At 41.6% G+C, this 23,546-nt stretch overlaps 1 protein-coding gene across 1 annotated transcript; it reads right to left on the bottom strand.

Annotated features, from left to right (window-relative positions):
* Positions 1–1,643: 1,643 nt before the first annotated feature.
* On the bottom strand, positions 1,644–23,470 carry crip2 (cysteine-rich protein 2). The gene is made up of 8 exons (XM_083910588.1): positions 23,333–23,470; positions 8,982–9,076; positions 5,441–5,498; positions 4,930–5,058; positions 3,777–3,845; positions 3,560–3,654; positions 2,790–2,847; positions 1,644–2,625 (listed from the first exon to the last, which is right to left on the bottom strand). Exons 1-8 carry the CDS (start codon positions 23,373–23,375, stop codon positions 2,558–2,560), a joined length of 615 nt encoding a protein of 204 aa, XP_083766714.1. The 5' UTR covers positions 23,376–23,470; the 3' UTR covers positions 1,644–2,557.
* Between the last annotated feature and the right edge of the window lie 76 nt (positions 23,471–23,546).

Genomic DNA, 23,546 nt, shown 5'->3' with positions numbered 1-23,546 from the left:
GAGCTGAGGCTGTTCAGAGAGCTGACCTGAGATGAACGAGTGATTCATTCAGTGAAAAACTCACTCACTGTGAACTCCTGCTCTGCTTTTGTTATGACTTTGAAGCGTTTAGTTCCTCATGCAGGTTTAAAAAAACAAAAACAATTTTTTTTTTAAAAATTCAGTTGTGTTCTGTTGCAGCTTGATTTTGCACAAGGTGGAAGAAACAGTCATTTCATCTGGTTTCACTGGTGACCTCCCAGTTCCTGCACCGTGTCTGGGTCTCACTTTAAAGACACAGTACGCAGGATTTCACAATTTAATGACACATTTGCATACTGGTGCAATGCAGTAGTAGTTATGCTTTCTCATTCAGGCAACATTTGTCAATAAGAAAGCAAGAAATCTTTAAAACAAGCACATTCAGTGCAGCAGCAGCAGCATCAGGCCGTGGTCACATACCAGGGCTCTCAAACTCAAATAACCTGGGGGCCAACGAGCATCCAAAGACGATTCATATGAGCCTAAAATTAAATCACAAAATTCCATCGTGATTTCGCAGTCACAGAAATTTCACGGAATTTCAAAATAAAAGTGTCTTTTTTCCAAAAATCCTGCCTACTCCAGCTTTAACCCTGAGTGCTCACATGGCACATATATCTGTGCCGCAGCAGGTGCACCTTTGGTACACACAACTCCTTATATCAGGGGGTCTCAAACTCAAATGACCTGGGGGCCAATGCATCCATTTTGGTCATGAGGGGGCCGGCCTAGAGAACAAAAAAATTAGACTGTTTACAATATTGCATCATGATATCACACATATACTTAATAATACTATTTATGACGCAAAATTAATGTATTAATATCAAAAACAGTCATTTATTTTATATTACATAAATAATAATGTGGACAACTGTAATTAAAGGAGCCGTTTTGGCCACTGCCATTCGTGGCTTGGCCCCTAACAAGCATATTTACATATGTAATTGAATGTTGTATATGATACATTTAATGGGATAATTATGACCAAATGTCTTGTTATTTATTACTGTCATAAAAACATTGCTAGCAAACATATATTATATTCTATCACCTCGCTGGCAGCTGAGCCTCAGCTACACACTGTGTTTAAAAGACGGTGAGGTCGTGGGCCATGTTTTCATTATAACATGATATTAAGCCAGTTTGAAACCCCTGCCTTATATGGACATCCTGGGGGGTGGGGGGTGTTTATAGGTCATATCTTCAGGCGTTTACAAAATGTGTTGTGTGTTTTTTATCATCTTATATGTTGAGTCAGTTATGATTCATTTTATATAGTTTTTCATCTATAGGTTCTGCTGAAAAAAAGGATATAAGACTTTCTATCTTTGCACATTGTTATAGGCTCTCTGTGTATACGTTTTAACATAGTAATGAAAAAAACAGTCTAAATGCTCTATGTTCTACGGGTTAATTTGGTGTAGAATAGACCAAATTAAAAAAGGTCATAAAGATCTACCGATTAAGAATGAGTGACCCCTTATGGTGAGACGTACAATCACGCACTGCGACACAGACGGACATTTTCGGAAATATTTATTATCAGGGATTAAAAAGACGAATGTGCAGTGCTACAAACAAACAGTGAAGCCCCTGCGGTTTCTACAAACAAACGAGCACAGTTAACAGTCATATACGACTAATACTAGAATGCACATTCTTACAGAATGACTTGTCCGCAGCGTCTCGAGCTAAGCTACTGTTTCTGCTCATGGCAAAAAAAAAAACATGGATCTATAATAATAATAATAATACTTCAAATAGCGCTTCATCTCTCGGAAAATAACAATAGAAATCTCAATCTCAGAGAATTATACAGCTCACATAGTCCAGTAAAGCGTATTAGTAGTAAAAGTGGCTGATGAAATATTAAAGGGACATTTATTAAAGCAATAAATACATGCGTCTCCGTCCTTAACAATACTTAACCATTCTGCTTAACCACCATTTCTGCTTCGGCTTGAAAAATACTATTATATAAAAACCACTGGGGCAAAATAGCTGTGTTATTTATAAGCCACAAATCTGGTTATTTAGTCACGGAAAAACAAAATGAGTCAGAAATCCACTGTTCCTGCTTCTATACAACATGTTTTTACATTTTCTTCCCATATAAGGACTCTTGTCAAACAGGCCAAACCATAACATATGCTGTGTGTAACATTTTTTATTAGTAAGCAGCACCTGATTCAGCCTCCGTGTGTGTTTATTTAAACATACATCACGTCAAAAACATCCCATAAGACCTTATTGCTTTTTTTTTTATATATATAGTAGATTTTAAAGTGTCAGGGAAACATAAGCGTAACAGGAAATGCTTAAATGTGGTCGTTCCTAAAAAAAATACTCGGGCAGCAATGACGTCATGTGACCCGGGGAACGCTGGGTACAGAGGGAGGAAACAGGATCTGGAAGAGAAGGTATGAACACACGGGGAGAAGAAGAAGAAGAAGAGCTATGCTGTGTTTGATGGTCAGCGTTGTGTAGAGAAGAAGGGTGAAGCTTTGAGGAGGAGAGGGGAACAGAGTTTGGTTCAAGGCTGGGTCACTGCACTGGCCTCCTTGTCATAGATGTAGCTGCCCACGCCGCCAGTGTTCACGCCTGGAAAAACCACAGGGATGTCAGAGGGAGAGGATGATGGGGAGAGGAGGAGGAGGAGGAAAGTTAGGGTTAGATTTCCTGATTCAAAAAGACAAAAATCACATTCTTCTTTCAAGTGTAGCTGATAATGTGGAGGTGGGTTGACAGCACCACCTAGCGGTTACCTTTGGGCCCAAAGAGAACAGCGTAGCATGGTTTGTGGCAGTAGGGCTGACCGTCATGCTGGAAAATATGAAGAAGAACGTTAGAGATAAAGAATAGTACTCACTTTATGTCTGTATCATAGGGTCAGTGAGGTCATGACACTTTTTTAAATGATTGAATGCAGAGGATTTCATACACTTTTTTAAAAAGAAAAAATCCATTATATTTAACTTTAGACTGGACTTTTTAATTTCAATGATATTCTGTTTGCTCTTTACTATTATCATCTGTAATAAGTGCTTATTTTGTCTGAAATCTAAAACCAGGAAATCCAATCAATTTCCAATTTCCCGGGAAATTTAATGACAAGAAGCGGGAAACGATCCTGCTTGGATAAAAAAAATATATTGCCTGGGATTAATACAACAATTTTTCGGGAATGATTGATGGCTCATAAGAGTTTTTTGGGGATCCCCATACACCCCAAATTTAGATTTATGTGTACATCATATTTGAAATAACATGCATGAAATTAAGTTAGAATTAATTTAATCTTTAAAAGCTGGGTTTCCATATAGAAAGTTTGGGAAACACTGCAGTAGATATTTTCATTCTTTTATAATTACAAATTAGACTTCACTATGACACTACTTCACTATCACTATGAGGTGTCCAAGTAGGGACGATAAACGTTTAAAACACACCTTTATGGCAGAACTAACTTTCTCCTCTCTTACATTCTTGTCTTATTTTTTCATTCCTAATCAGTCTTTCCATGTCTGTCACTCACCTCTGCGTGGCTGCCAGCAGACAGAGTCTTGCTGCACCTCTCACAGCGCAGACACGGCCGGTGCCAGTCCTTGCCCAGTGACGTCACCTTCTCGGCTGTTGTGTTGAACGCACACACAAACACACACACAAAGACACACACAGAAACAGAGAGAAAAGTGAGACACTTAGTGGTAAATGCTGTGCAGGTTTGCACACTTATTGCTGCAACAACTTACCAAAATACACCTTCTTGTTGCAGCGGGGACACAGGTTAGCTTCTCCAGAAAAAGTGGTGAGGCCTCCAGCTGCACACGCACACACACACACACACATTTAAATACAGTGCAACACGTTAAACATTTTAGCACCAGTCACTTTATATTTTGGTCCCACTTCACATATTTTGTGTTGCTTTTTCTCATGTTTCATGTCTGTATTTAAATGTTATATCTTGTTCCGTCCTCCTGGTTTAGGAGCACAGATGTAAAATGAGTCACAGTTCCAATTTAGGTCATTTCTACACAACTTTAACAATGAAAATCGGCTCAATCTTTCATTTACACAATGTAGAATATTCATTCCTGACCTACACCACATCGAGCGATGTTATTGCAGAAAGTTTGACAAAAACTGATAATTACTCTTATTTCCCAATAAAAACAAAATCCTTTCCCTGGATTCTTCTCACTCCTGACCTCCACTAGATTATTACAAGCAATTTTGCTATATATAATTTAGAGAAGATATGAGGAAAATCAGCCCAATCCCTTTACTTACTATTTCACATTCTTTAAATTCAAATAAATCCTTAATAACAACATTTCCCAGGATTCTCCTTGTTCCTTTTTTAAGCAGTTTGCATTCTAAGAAAATTAAACACTTGAGCCTGTTGCAACACGCCTTTAAAAGTTTAAAAATCATTGCATCGAATTATTACTGCAGAGTCAAAACACTCGTCTCTGACATGCAGTACTGTGCTGGGAACAGCAGGTGGCACCAAAACCCAGAGACTGTTCCCCCTCCAACAGCCAGTGGGTGAAATCTGCACAGCAGAGACTAATTCTAATCATTTAAAAGATGCTGCTGCTGCTGCTACAGTGTGCCTGTGAAAAGAAAATTCTCGTAATTTCCCAGAAGACTTTCGCTGATGGTCTTATTAGCTGTCATTCACACTGAAAAACACAAATCTTCTTGGGGGGAAAAACACGCTGCTTCATTCACATCAATAAATGTGAAAATCTCAACCTATGGAGACGTGGAAGGGAGTTTTGCGTATAAGCAGAAGTTTCTCTTCAGATTTAAATGTTTATTATTGTATATTCTTAGTTGGAGTCGTTGTAGCGGAACCCAATTTCATAGTATTTCCACATTTCTCTTTCTCTTCTTTACCTTTAGACGGAGCCTTCGGTGCGTACACTCGTTTCTCCTCAGCTTTGGTGACTGAATCCACACCAGTGGGGTTGTTGTTGTTGGCCGGAGCCTCGTACACATAAGAGCCTGCTCCACCAATGTTCACGCCTACAGAAGGAACGCAAAAATAATCAGTATCGCGGTTTTACAATCTAAAAATAACAATTAAAATGAGTATATTTATCAATTTAACGCATAAATACTGATGCAAAATAAGTAAATACACAATACATAACTGAAATAATGCATTTCTTGTAAATAAACATATACTTACTAAAGATTTACATGTATTTATCTCGTCTTTTATTACTTAGTCTGGACTGTATGTGTGTTATGTATGTTCGGACTGTGTATTGTGTAATAAATAATACTGTTTATGTGATTTAATGAGCTGTATTTGGTTCTTATCATCATCATAAAAGCATAATTCCCGAAGTATAATTACTTTTGTGTGTCATATTAGTGTGGAATAAAAGTACATGTACTTCACCTTTTGGCCCAAAGAGGGCAGCATAGCACGGTTTGTGGCAGTAAGGCCTCCCATCGTGCTGAAAGACAGAAGAAACAAATGAGACAAAGATACTGTAACTGAGACGACGGGAGGATGAGGAAACTAAACCATGACATTCATGTTCAGTCACATTTTTCTGACATCATTTATTTTGGTTTTGATGGAGAGGAAACAAAGTGTCCAAAAAAACAGGAACATTGTTGTGTTGGTGGCTGCCTCGTGATGTCATTGTCACAGGCTTCTCCAACACATAATAATGACACCGGTATCCAGGAAACAGGTCTGCGTGGATGAATTCATTGCCACACTTCAGTGAAACCTTCATGACCGACAGTCTGGCACTGGAACGGCGAACAAAAACCCAGGTCTGAGACACAGATGCATGCTGGGAATGGTGGTGGGGACTGCGGGAGCATGTTACAAGTGTGTGGGTATACGGGCTGAGGTGTGTGCGAGTGTGTGCTTTTGGTTGAAAAACCTGAAGTCCATACATGAAAGTAACTGAGCAAACACAGTAGGTGAGATGCCAGGTCAGGGTCCGTCTCCTCAGACGACCGCACAGACGTAAAAAAAGGGGGTTATTCGCTCACCTTTTAATAATGAATTACGCGTGACGTAACCGGCTACTGTTAAAGCAGCCACACACTTCTGACGGGGACACGTTAAACCTGTGAAGGTTTGCCTTTGTGCACTGATGACTTTCTCAGGACGAGACGAGCACAAGAGCTCCATTGTGCAGTGAAGCGAGCGGCTCGTGAACAGACACCGCAGTGATACTGTACGTCAAGGGCTGTAGTGGTGGAGGGAGAACTAAAAATGGATTATCCATCGCTGCATCACAGCCCACTCTCTTCCCACATGCTCACTGAAATCTGTCTTCTCCATCCATTCTTCTTTCTTCTCTCTCCAGACCCTGATCACTTTCCTGACTGTTTTTTTGTTCTGCTTTTCAATTCCTTGAAACTCCTGCGTTTTCCATTAGCGATAGCACCCAGTAGCCTGGTGTATTTATTTTTTTAAAGTACCTGCTCTGACGAGGTTCCAAGCGAGCTGAGCCAATGCTAAAACGCGACGTAAACAGACCACTGATTGGTCAGAGAGTGACGTCACTGGAAGAGTCGTGACTGTAAACTGGGGGATGGGCGTGTGTACAACACAACAATCAAACCGAACAATACTGAACTGCAGATCACTCAAAAACCCGGAAAACTTGCATTAATCTCCAACATTTAGCAAGGAAATGTCTAAAATCTCAATATCTGGTGTATTTAGTGACAGCACTGCGAGAATGCAGGTGAGGGCAATAGTATCCGTAAGAGCGGATGTACAGGAAGTGTTCTATTCTTGGCTGCACAGTGCAGCACAGAGTTCTACACAAAGTTCCAGCCTCAGAGGATTTACGTGTCCAGTGGATACATGTTATATATGACGGCAATGTGCCGGCAAGAGTCGGCAAATGATGGCTTTTCCAAATGCTAACTGCTGTTAGCTGCCGGAGCCTCAGTGATGCTGACATAGATTTATGTGTCTCATTTGCATTTAAAGAGACAGGCACTCAAAACCTAGTGTTCTGTAGAGGGCTGTTTTGACAGAGTGATTGAACTGCTGTGGTGCTTCATTCTTAAGGTATTTTGACCAAACGCATGTCACAGATATGTTCATTAGGACACCAGGGAACTAGGTTAACTTGGAGAAATAGGGCATAATATGAGTCCTTTAATATCATTTCGGATCAACAGTGGAGACTTGTCACCTCGTCTTTGTCACTGGCCTCAGGAAGCTGCTCCTCTCCTTTATCCCACAGATGACAGCTTCCACTTCCCCTTTAAGAGCAGCCACCATTAGTGCTCTGAAGTTCACAACCTCCTGCATACCAAGCCTGAGATGACATCAAACATCTCCGCAGACAATCCCACGGGTTGTTTTACAAACTTTAATTTGCGTGTTATGTCTCTCCTTATGTCTCGCTCTGTTTCCATGACAATCGAGTTTTTCATCTATTAAAAGTGAAGGAGGTGGCACGACGCCGCAGCACAGGAGCGGGATTTGGACGCCGTCCACGGATGCAAAGAGCGTAGAGTGTAGGGGTAGGGGTGGGAAAGAGGATGGTGGTTCACTGAGCCTCAAAGAGATTGTGTGACTACATTACTGTAATCAGGCAGAGATTAAACAGCGGCAGCAGCAATCGCTTTTGTGTATAAAAGAGGCTGAGATCACATCCTCTCTGTGCAGAAAAAACATGAGTGACTCAAAGAGTGATATTCATCCCTGTACAGACAGAGAGAAGAAGGGATGAGAAGTGAATCACTGGCTGGGTCATGGAAGACAAAATAAAAAAAGCGAGAGTTTGGTTGAGGGTCACAGCCGGGGGAACTGGATGTGATTCTGCAGTTTGATTACGTAATAAGAGGAAAACAGATATGAAAGAATCCAACAGTGTCAGGGCTACAGATGTTAAGAGTCAGGACCAGGCAGGAAACGGGACATACACACAGCTATTTCCAGTCCAAAATGCACATGGTCTGGAAAAAATTTAATTCAAATATCTAGCTCTTCCTCAATAATCAAGTGTTTCCTCTTGGATGAATTATTACAGGACTTGCACAAACCGTCACTGTGCAATAAATTGCGTTAGAAATGTAATTTTCCCATACACTGGAGAAGGAACATTGTGACCCGTTTCACAGCCCACAATATCTGCCAAACTGAGGATTCGCTGAACAAGGAAGCATTGGCTCAGTCAATGACCTACGGCACTGAGTTTGTTGACCTTTCAAAGATTGGGATCAAAATCTGAGGAGGAAAAAAAAAAACCCTGACGTGACCTCCAACCTCAGGCAATGATAGTGAACCAGTGAGTCTCCGAAAATAAACATTCTAGTAGGACCGGATGATTTGAGGAGAGATATTGAGATTACAATTTGATTTCCTTCTTCTTCCCTTCCATATTTGTGTTGGAGAAGATTTTAAGAGAAGTTATTAGCTCCTCTGTATTTTAATGCAAGTGTGATATGAATAACCAATGGTGAAACCAATAAAAGTAAAGTTTAATAATAATTCCTGTATATATTTCTTTGCAGCCTTGCAGCCATTGGCTCATTGCATTGTTTAAACGTTGTGATTAGTGCTGGGCACGTTACCAACGCTAGCGGCGTCAACGTTAACCGCATGACGTCATGTTTACGTGACTTCCTATTATCTAAAGTAACGAAAACTTATCATTAGTATGTGCTAATGTTGATGCCCAGCACTAGTTTTGATTTAAAATAATTAATTGTACAACCCTAAATTTGTGCTTTTCTGGGAAACTCTAGACGTTAAGTCCTGTAACATTGCCAGAAAGTTTGAACAAACTGGATCGGGACTACATGATGTTACTTCATAGAATAACACATGAATACTTTTTAAAAAATAATTGTTAGAGAGAAGAAGATGAGGAGATAAGGATTAGTACCACATGTTGATGAAGTCAGTGTTTACAGCACAGTGGTGTTACTGTTTGTCGCGGCGTTGCACTGACCTCAGCGTGGCCTCCAGCGTTCAGGAGCTTGTTGCAGCGGTCGCACTTGAGACACATCTTGTGCCAGTCTTTCCCCAGCGACGACACCTTCTCAGCTGTGAGACAAAAGACAAAACACAAGAGGAGAGAGGGGGCTGAGTGCAAAGCATTCGACATAAAGCCCGCATTTATACACAACAAACTGTGTCACCCTTGTGTTCTACTACTGTCCAAATCACTCGTCGCAGAGTGGAATGACGTCACCTCGTTACCTCACCCTGCACAATCCTGTCATCGTAGTAACTGGGACGATTGTTTTTTGCGGGTCGTGGAGAGGGAATGTCTGCGCACCACACAGGATGCTGCGATGATGTCGACAGACAGTAGCGTGAGTCCCTGTCCAGCTGGAGCAGCGGGGGGTTCCCACATCTAACCCAGATCCTTTGTGTAACCCCACTCAACAAACACACACCCATCCCCCAGTTTACAGTCAAACCCTTTTCTCTGCAGACCGACCCTCAACCCCATTTCCGTCCCTTTCCTACACTGACCGCCCCTCCAGACAGTCAAAGGACCCTAATTATACACTTTCCAATAATAAATCCCTGCTGCTTCCACACAAAGGGGCCCTGGAGGAGTCGTGCCGGCAGAAGAGGAAACACCTTCTCTTATCAAGGCATGGCACAAATAGCCGGATACGGGAGTTGATTTCCCACATACCTTCAGTAAAAAAAAAAACACACACACATGTATGGAGACATACAGACAATTGCTTCCTCCTGCTAATACTTCCTCCTTTGCTGCAGCAGCTTTCCTGCACATACCATAGAATCACGTCAAATTCCTGTGTCAGTGTCAATGTCAGGAAGCTAATTAAAGATCCACTGTGTAACATCTATCTACAAATTCCAGGAATGTCTGCGTGTGTGTGTGTGTGTCATTCGCATATCTCTTGAACCGATGGTCCGACTTGACAGATGTCTTGCTACGGGTACGAGTAAGTGCAGTGCCAAGTTGTTTGACGTTGTTTGGATAAGTAATGCAAAAGATAACGCTAAATATATCGGTAAAAGAAGCACACATTGGCTTTTTGCAATCTGCAGTCTCACCATTAGATGTCACTAATCCTTACACACTGTCCCTTGAGGGACAAGGACATACTTTCCATGTCTTTGTGTCTACGAGACAAACATCCGTGGTGGACCCTAAACGAATAAACAAAAGCACATGTCCGTTTTAAGTTTGCGAGGGCCATATATGCCACACTTTCCAGTCCAGTTGGTGGTGCGCTCTTGTTTTGGCCAAAAGAGACATGTACGAATGACATGTAACCATGTGTTTTCATCATGGTACAGCTCGGTTTGGCACGGTACGGCTTAGAATGGTAAGGCACTGTGCCATACCATAGAAAAATGTATTGGTTGGGACCGGTTATTTTGGTACTATTCCTAACGGGAACGCAGAAAAGTATGTACTGTACCCATATTAAACCGAACACTCGGTGAAAACACACCAATGGAAAGATGCTTGAGTTTATGTAAGGAGGTGCTCTGGTACCTATATGTGTACAACTTAGTGCTGGAATACAACTCGAAGTATGACCTAAATAAGATGTCAAGGATTTGAGAGCCGGATAACGTGACTTTCATGAGCTTTTAGCTCATCAGCCCTTTACACCAACCGTGTTATGTGAGTCAAATGAGAGATGCTTCTCAGCAGAGCTGCAGGAAATTCACTGACTTCCTCCCTGCAGAGATTTGTTTTCTCTCCAAACACTCTCACTGTCAGTTTCTCTCCGTCAATTACACCACTGAGCCAAAATGTGCCACAACAAGACCCTGGAGAAAAGCTGAGGATGAGGTGCGAGGGAGGGTGGGGGTCACTCATCATCACTTTAAGAGCAGAGGAACGCTGACTTGGCAGAGAGACAACATTGAAGATGCAGTTATTCGGAGTAAAAAGCCTATAAATCAATCTACTCTTAAATCAGAGTGGCCACTCCGAGTCCAGACACCACGAGACTTAATCAGGAAATGCTACTGAAACAGCATCCACAACAGTGGCTGTGTCCAGACTGTTCCCCGCTGGTGGGATTTAAATATGTGAAGTGCTGGTCATGATTTCAACAGGATACACACACACACACATACTAATGGATTTTAAATCATAGTGTGACTTGAGCTGAACGCATGCTGAGCAGAAACCTCAGTCTTTCCACTGATTTAGCTTCAACTGTAAATCTCATACGAATCCATGCACAGAGTTATCATTGTGTCCCCCAGCCTAAAATATAAAAGAGTACACTTCTATTTGTTGTTTGGTTTATAAAATGTCTGAAAATAGTGGAAAAAAGTTGATCTCAGCTTCCCAAACTTGAAACAACAACGTCTGTGCCAATGCCTCGTTTTGGCCACAAACCACAGATATTCCATTTATTGTCATACAATTAGCGCAGGCCCAGTAAAGTTTGCCCTTTATAGTTTATACTGGTGATATAATAACAACGCTTTAAACCACGGATGGGCATTTCAAGCAAAAATACAACTGGAGATCCGATTAATAGTATTTATAGTTGCCGAGTAGCGAGTTGTGCATTCAACGTTACACTGCACCTATTGAACTAAATGGGCAATTTATGTGGGATTGTGTACATTAGGCTAATTAAAACAATAGTTTTATTAATTGATTGATTTTTTTAAATGAGCAGAAGACGTGTTAAAAGACTGTAATGAAAACAGCATGTTGAATCCTGTGTTCCTGATGTTTATTTCCTCCTAAACCAGAGGATAATCATAAACCTCCAGACACCTCTGGTGTTAAAAATAGGCAGCTCTATGGATGTCAGGATCCCCTGCCAGTGTGTATTCAGAGTGGAACTGTCACTGACTGACTCATGACTTACCATCGAGTGGTTTCGAAAAGTCGGGCGCATGAATGGAAACAGACGTCAGAGCCTCTAGTGTGTCGTCATTCCTCCTCAAACTGCTGTGTTTTGTGAGTTCAGTAACAAAGTCCACCATATAACAGCTCGCCGTTTCAAAAGGGCAGTTGTTATTGCAGGAGGGGTGAGCCTGTCTGTCTGCATTATGTGTTGTGGGAGTTATAGAGAGGGGGAGGTGGATGGGATCTGCATCTGGCCCAGATGTTTATATCCCTTTTGCTCGGTGCTTATTATCCTTCATACAGCCACAGCAGCTGAAAATATGCATTTGGTTTCAATCCAATTAAAGAATTACATAATGACTACCAGTTCACAGCATCCCAATATAGCACACATGTGGACAGAAACGAGGTGACATCCTTCTGTGCCTGATTACTGCAGCGTAAACCATTTGTGTAAACAACCGATATCCTATTCACAGGGAAGTCTCTTTGGAATTTCACATGTACCCTGTCAACATTGATGGGAACGTGCCAAATTCTTTGTTTGCCGAGCTGTTCTGCCTCATAACGGCCTGCAATTTGCCTCACTTAAAAGCTTCCGTGCCGGCACCTGAACATAATCTAATGTCAACAGTGTACCTGCTTAAATCACTGTTTTTTAAGTGCTGTAAAGGGATTAACATTCATCCAGGATTCCGTGACAAGCTTATTGGTAGAGCTCAAGAGGACCAACCTGAAGAAAGCCAGTCCATTTACACACTATATGGACAACAGCATTTGGCCACACCTGAATTCAGGTGTTTCAATCAGGATTTGGGCTAGGCTCCTCATCTCCAATGAAGGACAATCTTTAACATCCCAAGACATTTTGGACAATGCTATGGTTCCAACTTTGTGGCAACAGTTTGGAGAAGGTCCTTTTTCTATTCCAACATGACTGTGCCCCAGTGCAAAGACAAAGTCTTGGAAAGTCTTCCAAGAAGTGTAGAAGCTGTTGTGTTAACATGGACTAACTCAATATTAAAATACCGTGTATGTATTTGAATAAAATGCTGTTTCAGGAGAAGGTCAGATCACACAAGTAGGACCGTTTTATCCTGTGACAATCAAGGCCAAGTTTGAGACACTTCACGGCCACATAATTCTACAATTTGGTTTGACCATGAACAGAATTATATGCAATATGCAAACTGCCTTAAAAGCCTACAATTGACAATATGCACAGTCTCCACCTGGTTTTCAACAAGCCAACCTGACTGTTTTCCGGTAAGCTTTCAGCCAACAATGCAGAGATGTTCCGCAGTCTGTGTCCGTAGAAAGTTACCAAGGCTGTTTAACGACAAATTACAGAATGAAAAGAAGGCATTTTGTGGATTTGTTCACCACATATTCAGAAAATTCTGAACTACTCGCACATTCTTCCCCAGTACTGACTGAAACACGGATGACGCTGCTGAGCTCCAGGATACAGAGATGAAGTCACCTGGTCAGAGGTCAAACACCATCACCATATGATACCTGCACTGCTGTAAGCTGCTTAACTTCATTTGTAAATTCCTGCTCTAAGCTGGACATTGTGTGCTCGACTTCACTGGCTGAACAGTCAATATGGTTTAAATCAGAGAGACAGCCGGATGCTGCCGACTCCTCTTCACACACATTTGGCCTCAGTGTTTACAATCACTTGGTTTCACTGTCAAAAAAAACGCAACATCATGTCGGAGAAAAACAAATATTCAACAGATTCCATGCAGGAATACCGTCCTGTTACAAATGCATGACACTTCCATGACTTGTCTTTCTGTTTCCTTGATGCCATTACACGTCAGATTATACCGAGTGAAACCAATTACGCTCAGACCAAGTCCCTCTGCCTGTAAAGGGAACAAGCCTGAAGCAAATGGTTCACAAACCCACTGTAATTGGACAGAACATCAGGCAACAGACCTTTAACAAGGAGTCCTCAGAGGGGAAACTTTATTAGCTCATTTCTCAAAATGACTTAATCACAGTTACTTCATTATCAACAGCAGCAGGACAGCGACACCCAAACACCAGCAACTGTCTCATCATCCCCAGGCAGCTGGAGCTTATTTTCTGTCTTATTCCAAAGTAATTACAGATAAACAAACAAGTCACTGGCCAGCATTTACACGGCCGGGCTGCAGGATACAATGCAGAGTGCTCTCTCTTACCACTCGATAAATTGATCAGGGTGAAAGTGGGGGAAAATCTGATGCGTGCGACGAAAGAGGACAACAACACGGATGCTGCACGAGCTCGAGTCTGCAACAACCGGAAAGTTTCCGGATGTTTTACAGCTTTAAATTAAGGATACATGAGCACTTTGGACACACATTGTTTTACCATAGAATGACAGTGATATGTCATCAGATAGCAGTGGAGCAGCCAATATATTACACGTATAACTGAAATATTTATTTCCAGGCAGCAAACTCTGATTAAGGGTAAGCTGCAGCTTTGGGTCAGAAATGTTGAATGTTGCCAAACTTAAAAAGCCTCAGCACGCCTCTTAAAAACGGCTTGACCGGAGGGGAGCATTGACCCCAAAAGACATGGTGCAGAAGGGATGCGCTGTGGAATAGATGCACTCTGATCCACGTAGCTCCCTCACTTTACACTGCTTGCGTCACTCGGGTGTTCCTAAAAGTAAACCGGATATTTTATTTTCCTACTTCCTCTCACGCTTGCGCTGAATTCTGCTAAATGTATGTGGCTCTGCTGCGACATCCGCCAGAAATAGAAATGCTGCGTATCCGCTCCGACCTTCCGCAACTGAACGGGCCCGACTTTGACTCATTGACTAGAATGGATGTGTATCAGCTCCAACGCTGCAGCACAACCATTCCTGTATTTTGGGGTTTAAAATGTAGACAGCAGAAAGCAGGGAGGGAAGTTGAAGACATGTTTTCCTTCTACAGAAGGAAGCAGAACAGAAAGCTGCAGCTCTTCCTCTCTCATACACATTGTTGGTCGATTTTTTTTTTTTTTTCCAGGTTATCAGTACATTAACAGTGTATTCACATCTAATCATCTAATCACCAGCTCTGCTGCTTTCATGATATAACCAGTGTTACTGTAAACACTTCTCAATCTCATTTGATTGCATTCTGTGCAGTTGCACCGTCCGGTGATGTGAAACCATCTGTTCTGCTTTTCCCACTGTTCCATGTGTCCAAAAGACACACATGAACAAACACAGCACCCTCCTCCTTTTTTCCCCCCTCCAACCATAAGTGACAGCTGAGTCCATGCGGGAGTTTCACTTTTTTGTTGGCTCCTCGTGTGATAGCCATGTGATAACTGCACGTCCTGATAAACACAGTGCACCTGACTCACCGAGCATCTGACACTGGGCTCCAAAGGCAAAGAGTCAAACTTGGGGGGGAGCACTATGTAGTGGAAAACTGGGTTGAATAAAAAGGAAAAAACAAGCAGCCTGCCTTTCCTTCCCTTCCCTGCATCCTCTTACTATTCAACTCTTTCAAACACAAACACCATTTTTCCTTAACTTAAAAACAATAGCCATTATGTCTGGCACACAGAGGCATTCAACCTCACCAGAGGAAGTAGCTTTCAGCTTGGCTATGCATTAAACAAACACATTAGTAACCGTTTGTCTTATAGATCGTCAATGCAGGATACAATCCTCTGCTTTACACCTAAAGAATAGAATAGAAATAATTATAGCTCCTCGTTGTGACAGTAATGTAGTGAGCAGATTTAGTAGCCTCAGGCTACAGGAAGTTTCATCGACTTAGAGCTGTTTTCTTGGTTAGCATTAAGATATTTTTCTTTCACGATTTTCTTCATATTACATATTTTTAACTACCTGATAATTGACACTCGTTAAAAACAAGACTACACGGTTCTACTTCCCTAGTTCTAGAAATAACATTTACGGGAATGTCATCATTAGTAGCAGCAAAAAAGTGTCCAAATGTTACTTGGTCAATCTTAAAGACATTTTTCTGGGACACTTTTTGTATCATCCCCAGCTTCAGTGAAATCTCACGCTCTAACGACACTCATATGGCTTTTCATAGCTCTCATTGAAAATAATCATCATGATTTTAAGTATAAGCATATATCTGATATAGATGGGGGTAGCTTGGATGATTCTACAGGCAGTTTGGCTCCATAACTCCTCATGCACCAACCAATTATCAGTGGTGTTGAATCATGGTTAAAAATCAGGGTTAAAGCAACCCGAAATTCCTGTAGTTTGGGCCCAGCATATCACAGAATGAGACCTTAAAGGCCAATGCCAACACGACAAGGCCAAAAGCAAGAAAAAAAAGGATGTTTGGCCTTGTTTTTGTACACTGGCCTAATGATTTCAGCACAACCAAGACAGAAACAGTATAAAGTCTCAACTCTGACACAAGCTCCACTTGTGTTGGAGATTAATAATCCATCCGTTCTTGACAGACAATTTAAAATGTTTTGAGAAAAAAAGGAAGTCTAGTAGTTTGAAAAACAATCACTCTGTTGCTCTGTGTTAAAAGTGGGTTGACCTCATCAGTGGTGTGAACATTAGAATTGATTTGTTCAGTGTCAATGTGTTGCTGCTTCCTGTGCCGCTCATTACTGCCCGGGGTAGAGAGTCTGATGCTGAAGAGGCATCATGAGGAAACATGAATTTGGATGAGCGTTTCCCTGTGGCTGATGCAACACTGGTGCAAAAACTTAATTCTGGAGGTTGACTGTCGCCTCGGCCAAGGCGAGGTTTCCTCCCCAGGCTCTCTGACTTTTCTCTCCTCCCCCTCCCTCTGTGAATAAAAGAGGCCGACCTCGTGAATCCCAGCGGCTGACGTAAATGGGCTGCAGTTAACTCGCATCCTGTCTGCGATGGTCAGAGGAGCAGCAAGCGAAGCGCGAGCGCATACTCCCCGTCTCAGTCCCAGCTACAGGGACTTCAAAAAGATCCTATGTGCATGACCAGGTTTACAGAGTAGTGGACCATGTCTTCAAAAGAGAAACCAGTCCTGTTATCAAACAGAGTCGCACCTTGAGATGAAGGCTGGGGAAAGTGGATAATAAACCCTTGAGGAAATCATACGACAGAGGCATAACATATTTGCTCTCCTTTGAGTAAAATCCTCTGACACTTGTAGAGTGGCCTGATGAAATTAACCGAGTCTACGCGAGAGCGTGGTGAGCTTTACTTCGAGAGCGCATAGAGTGCAGGGATGCAACGGAATGAATCAAACAACAAAGAGATGAGAAGCTTGTGCATCTGTTGACAGCGCACCAAAACAAACCATGCGCCGTCACGCTGTTGCGATAAAGAGAAAGACGACTGAGGAAGAAGAACACATGGTCACTGAACGAATGAACTCTGGAGGTCACACCCTGAGGATAAGCAAGACACTCAGTGCAGTTAAAGGTGCTCTGTTTAAATTTGCCATCTATTTTCCCCCAAAAGCCTTTGTGTATATTTTTTTTAAAGTTATAATTTGAAAAGTGAAATAAGGTTTAGCTCGGTTATGCAAAACATTGTTTGAGCATTATTGATCTATAATTCCATTCCTTTTCAGCATAATGTAAATCAAAAGATCTGCGAGAAAACTTGATGTCGGCACATCCTCTAGGGTCCATTTACGGCCTTGGGATAGACTATAGAGATTTCTAGAGATAGAGAGAGAGCGAGGGCACCTCCTATTGGCTCTCGTACTAAGCATCTGCATGTACACATCCCTTTAGTTGAAAGGTCACTATCCCAGGCATCGGCAACAACTGCCTACGCTGCAACGCAAACCTAAAACAGGACGATGTCTAAAGTCGCAATATCCAAAGTTTGTCGTTCAATATACGAGAAGGGCAGCAGGAGATGCTCTCCGCTAATACGTTACCCACTATGTTCTAACACAGACTCGCAAAGACGTTACCTGAAAATTAGACATTCCCAAATCCAGCTTTTTCAGTCAATGACCAGACTTCAGTGTAGAGCTGCAACTAACGATTATTTCCGTAATCGATTGATCTGTCGATTATTTTATCGATTAATCGCTTGGTCCATGAAATGCTAAAAAACGTTGATCAGTGTTTGTCAAACCTGGAAAATGACGATGTTCTCGCATGTCTTGTTTTGTCCACAAACTCAAATGATTCAGTTTTAATGATTTCTTTGTTATGTGGAGCAAAGAAAGGAAGAGAATATTCACATTTAAGAAGCTAAAACAATCAGAAATCTTGTTTTAATCATGAAAAAAAGCTTCAAACCAATTAACTGATTATCGTCGACAGCAGTCAACCATTGAGCAATCATGCGTACTACAGCTTTAACTGTTAGCAAAACTCAGTCTCTAATTACCTAAATAATTATCGGTAATGAATGATGTTTTTTTGCTTACCTGTTTAAGCATTAATCCTGCCAAACTTTTTAGAGTTAATGGTTTGAATTACCTGTACACAACCAGCTTTGTTGTTCTGTGCTCTTATGTAAGAGGTCATGCCACAGGAAGGTGGAATGGTTTCACCTGTGTTTGGGGGTTTTATCTCCATTAGGAGGAGATCATATTTGTGCCTCAAAAGGGCAGAGAAAAAGGACCCTCATTGATGGTGCACAGTCGCTGGCAGGTTATACAATAAGACCGAACAGGAGGCGACGGCTCAAGAAATGATGTTACATAAGTGACGAGGCACATTCACAGAGCCCACTGGGCGGCCGAGTGGAAAACAGGGTACTCCAGCGTTGACAGAGGGGGAAAAAAGGGTTATTGTGTGGATGTTTGGGGTAGAAGTGGGATACAGAAAAGGAGGTGTGTGGGAAAACCGGCGCAGCGCTCTGTAACATCAAGCCCAGAGGATGACGATATTGTGCCTCGCTGGAAGCACGAATGTGCGAGGAGACAGATAGAGCCTTGTTTGAATAGAGATGTCGTTTCTCATTATAATGCATGAGGCACTTTGAGAGTCTCAGTTTAAAGCCACCTCAGTCCATTTAGCCCCAGTCCATGAACATTTAAAAAAAAATAAAGACGGGGGAAAAGGAATCCACGGCCTGTGGCAAAACCAAGAGACAAGCCAGAGTCAAAGGAATCAGTGAATGAAAGAGACTTCACTATAGAAGTTCTGGTTTATTCACTCGGCTGCATAGAAGATGCATGGCTGCCATTTGTCATGCACAAGAGTCATGTTGTGTTCTCTTGTGTTGATGTATGGACTCACATGCTAGTACAGGGTCAGCTAATAGTGTCTTGAACATCATAACATCAGTGTGTTATGAGCATCCTCAGACCAGTTGGCCACAGAAGCAATGGGTACCATTCAGAATTTAGCGATCCCAATACTGATAATGATACTTATTGACACTCCTGAATAGCGCGACAACTACTGATTATTTCCATAACCGATTAAATTTTTTGATCATTTAACTCAAACCGATGATGTTCTCAAATGTCTTGTTTTCAAATCAAAATCAGAGAGCTTGTTTGAATCATTAAAAAGAAACATACACACAGAACTGATGAATTTAATTATCAATTAATAATGGATTCATATTTGCAGCCCTCACCATAAAAGGCCAGGGATTTGTGTTTAATCAAATATACCGATCTGTAGTGAACTTCACCCTCAATCACCCAACGTTGACGCCTTCATCAAGTCCACTGGAAAGTGGAAAATAGTGGGCGAACTACGTATGTTAGCATTTTCTGGTTCCCAACTGTTCTAAATACATATTTGACCAACAAGGGATAAGTGACAATTCCACATTGGTTCTGGTGGACACCAATCCCTGGGCCACAGTGTTTACTAGGGGTGGGTCAAAAATATTGATTCTGTGATATATCGTCATCCTTCCTTGTTCAATAGCATAATCAATATGCTGGGCAAATATCAATATTTTTAATCAACAAATTTAGGTGATGTAATGGGAAGAGTTTCTGACAGTTTCACTATCAGGGGTGTGTCGCTACTTCATGAGAGTGGAGAAAGCTACGTTCCATCCATGTTCAATACATAGACTGTATGCACTTTGTTCTCTATGTTGTGAATACATAAGAGAAATCCTGCACTTTTCACTATTCATTCATGTTTTCTTCAGTGAGACAAATATCGAGCGCGTTTCCATGACGACTGACCATAAAAAGATGTGTGTGAAGTCATGTTAACGTGACTCCCGTTTGTTAAAATGAGTCTCTAAAGTAACGCTAAACTTTAAAAACAGAGGCACACATACACAGTAAACAGGTACATTGGTTATTTGTAGCGCTGCTATTTTGGTCGCTAAAGGAGCTAACGCAGCGAACGGAGCTAACGCAGCGAACTGGTAAACGGTGCCTGGACTCCGGTGGTGCGGCACATACACATGACATCACGCGCGTCTTATTCCAGTCAGTCGCCATGGAAACGCATCGTGCGTTAATGTGTGTTAACGTTGACGCAATTAACGTGCCCAACGCTAGTATCGTATCATATTGTGAGGTACCCTGTGATTCTGCATACACCTCTAGTGTATGTGCTGGAAATGTTGAATCACCTCTACAATTAAGATGCTCACAACACTAAGTAGAATCAAGCTTCTGCAAATAAAAAAATTTACACACTTCAAAGTCAGCGAGAACACCAGCGACTGTCAACATTTGCCTTTCGAGTCGATGAAATGAAAGCGTCACCGCTATAAAACCGCCGCCCGTTAAAAAGCAACAGACGGAAAGTAATAAAATCAAAAGAATTTCCATCCCAGACTGTGGCTCACCGCTACCATGAGTAAAGAAGAGGAGAGTCAAGTGTTGGAGGCTTTGCCTGAAAAACCCAATTCTGGGCAACACCAGCTGGAGGACCAGGTGGGTAACTGCAGGGTGGGCCAATCACCCGCTCTATATAGCACACCACAAACCGCTGACACAAAAAGTGGGGGGGGGGGGTTGAATGTAAGGAAAACGACAGGAAATGCACAATCTTCTCTGTCAATAACACGTGTCCTGGTGCAGATTTTCACTGATATTTCACCTCATCTCTGGGGTCTCTGGAGAGTGACGCGCCTGAGAGGAGGATGCATGTAGGTGGAGCCGCTGAGCTCATTCTGTAATATCTGACATTCATCACTGACATCACGTTGATGCTTCAGGCTGTGGGCAGAAGCACAGGCTGGATTGTTGTTTCCTCCCTTCCCTTCCCTTCCCTGACCTCTCCCATGTTTTTAATCATGCTTTCTCTGCAGTGACTTAAACTTTAATATTACTCAATAACACAAGTCTTTGCTCTCTACGTCCTCCCAGGTTGGATGCAGGAAACCAATTCCAGCCGCGCTGCCTTTCCAGAAGCAGCTCATCATCATCCTCAACTTAGCTCCGGGTGCTCTCCACCCAACAAGACACACCCCATCCAAAAATAACTCCTCTGGACTGAATTTTGGTGCATTACATAAAAAACGAAAAACATACACTACACACAGAAGCTGTGACTCACTCTCTGCTGTGATTTAAAGCTACAGCACACATGAACAGTCTGTATTGGTGAGGGAAATCGTCTTATTTGTGCAGATATTATTTCATGATGAGCAGCAGCTGTAACTCAGCTGTTATGTAAGAGGACTTCCACATAAACACAGGATTAGTCATGGTCCACAGCAACATATATTTGTGTTTATTATTTTTTATTAGTATACACAATATAGGCTTCTTTAACTTTGTCTGGGTGCACTTTTGTCACTGTAAACAACAGTGAGGCACTATATCGGTACAAGTCAAGGCTCTTTGCTCAAGTGGGTGTTTTTATTTCCCCCACCTTTGTGCGCAGAGCCATGGAAAAGATGCCTTTTAACAGGTTTTCAACCCACTGACGCAGCATGATGTGTTGCTGTGAGAGTGAGTGGGAAATCTCGAGCATATGGCGTTTCAGCACTCTTGGCAGAGGCTCCCATCATCAACCGTCAAAAGCCATTTGCCAGGCTTTGGATGTTTATTTACCAACAACACAACAAATCAAAAGTGGTACAAATCAGACTCAAAACAAGATAGCAAATGTTTTTTTTTTCCTTCTCCCATTTGACAAGAAACTGGTTTCAGCAGTTGCTCAAGCTGCTCTTTGTTGACACTAAAGTGTGACTGTAAATCATTCACATTGTCGACAGTTCTTTCCCTAAAATAACGTCTTATCCTTAGGTGCCGAAAACACGGCAATATTGAGATGATAATGAGGCAAAATCTTGTTTAGATTTGGTAAATTAGACAAATTGGACACTTTAAATGACTTTACTTTGTTTGTCTCTATGCGTCCTTGTTATGGACTAGCGACCTGTCCAGGGTGTCCCCTGCTGGGATTGACACCAGTGACCCTCAAGTGGAAGATAAAGCGTAGAAGGTGATGAGTGAGTGAGAAAACTCCCTGTCATGATTATCCCAAACCAATATAACTGTGGTACATCAAAATAACTCACTCATGACTATTGTGATTCTGGAAATTCACCACAATCTACTTATTGGGAGTTCTTTGTTTGAACACAATGCACAATAGAACTATAATTAGGGCTGAGTGCTTTTGAATAAATATATAATTTGCGATTATTTTCTCGACACGAATTGCGATTGCAATATCGTTTTTGTTCAAAAAACACATTTTAAGTGATTACTGTGTGATATTGTTCAGATCTGCGAAAAAAAAGTCAGATCAGGACAGTAATTCATCTAAAACTATCACTTAAAACTACACATTTTGGGTTTAACAAACATTGCGCCTTGCATATTTGGTTCCCAGAACATTTCAGTTTCTGGTTCCTTCAACGTTTAAGGAACGTTAGGCTCCCGTCTACCCCTGAGTGTAACCATAAAGTAACTTCAAAGTTAGTTTATGGTTTGGTTGTAACTAACCTTAGGGGAACCTTAGGGGAAGGTTCTTTGAACGTTGTGTGTTAGTAGGTAGGCCATATTGCGATTTCTATAAAATCTTCAGCTCTAATTATAACATTGTAAATGTTGCCCCATCCCCTGCCACAACACTGTATTAATATTTCTAATGAAATTAAATTAATTAATCTGAAAATGAATCTGTATTTATCAGGGACAATGCAGTGAGACAATAGTGGACATACATGATGTACTGCACATTGAGTATATAACAATTTGCTAGCTTGTACCTCCTGTCCCTGGCTGGGCTTTTTATTAATAGAGAGTAGCACATTTAGAGAAAAATGACAATAATATAAGACGCCAATGTTAATCTACCTAATACTATGTAAAAAAAAAAATACACACACACACTTCATAACAGTCTACGTCAAACCAAAATGTGACATTTTTATAACTCATCATAGTAAACAATGGAAATGTGCAGGTGTAAACACATTTCAATGAATGGACATTGATAGATTTTTAGCTAACTAGAAGCCCTATTTGATTACCTTTTTCAAATTAAACTACTACAGCGTCACAAATAACGTAAAACACAAAGATGTCCCCCAAAATAATCGATCCTATCATTCACCCAAAAAGATAAAGTCACTTAAAACGGACACCACTCACCGAAGTACACGGTCTTGTCACACTTGGGACACTTTGAAGCCATGTCGTGGCGTTATTAGACGCGTAGAGTGAAAGCGGTGCGTTTGTCCTCTGTCTTTGTCTCTGTGTCTGTCTCTGTCCTCTCTTCGTGTCCCTCTCTCACAGCAAGTGTCCCGCTCTCTGCTGCTGCTGCACTCAACGGCTGCTCGTTAGCATAGCCACGCCCCCTTACAAC

Source organism: Microchirus variegatus (assembly GCF_963457635.1).
Source record: "Microchirus variegatus genome assembly, chromosome: 2".
In the NCBI taxonomy this organism is placed as follows: Eukaryota; Metazoa; Chordata; class Actinopteri; order Pleuronectiformes; family Soleidae; genus Microchirus; species Microchirus variegatus.
The sequence above is the reverse complement of the archived record's forward strand: the minus strand, read 5'-3'. Positions and strand labels throughout refer to the sequence as shown.

What these genes read in the sequence shown, in the direction of transcription:
- crip2 (XM_083910588.1), bottom strand. Translation starts at nt 23,375, where the DNA reads ATGGCTTCAAAGTGTCCCAAGTGTGACAAGACCGTGTACTTCG. An exon ending in CAACAAGAAGGTGTATTTTG is followed by an intron (nt 3,655 to 3,776) that starts GTAAGTTGTTGC and finishes TCAACACAACAG; the next exon opens with CCGAGAAGGTGACGTCACTG. An exon ending in CTGCTGGCAGCCACGCAGAG is followed by an intron (nt 2,848 to 3,559) that starts GTGAGTGACAGA and finishes CATATTTTCCAG; the next exon opens with CATGACGGTCAGCCCTACTG.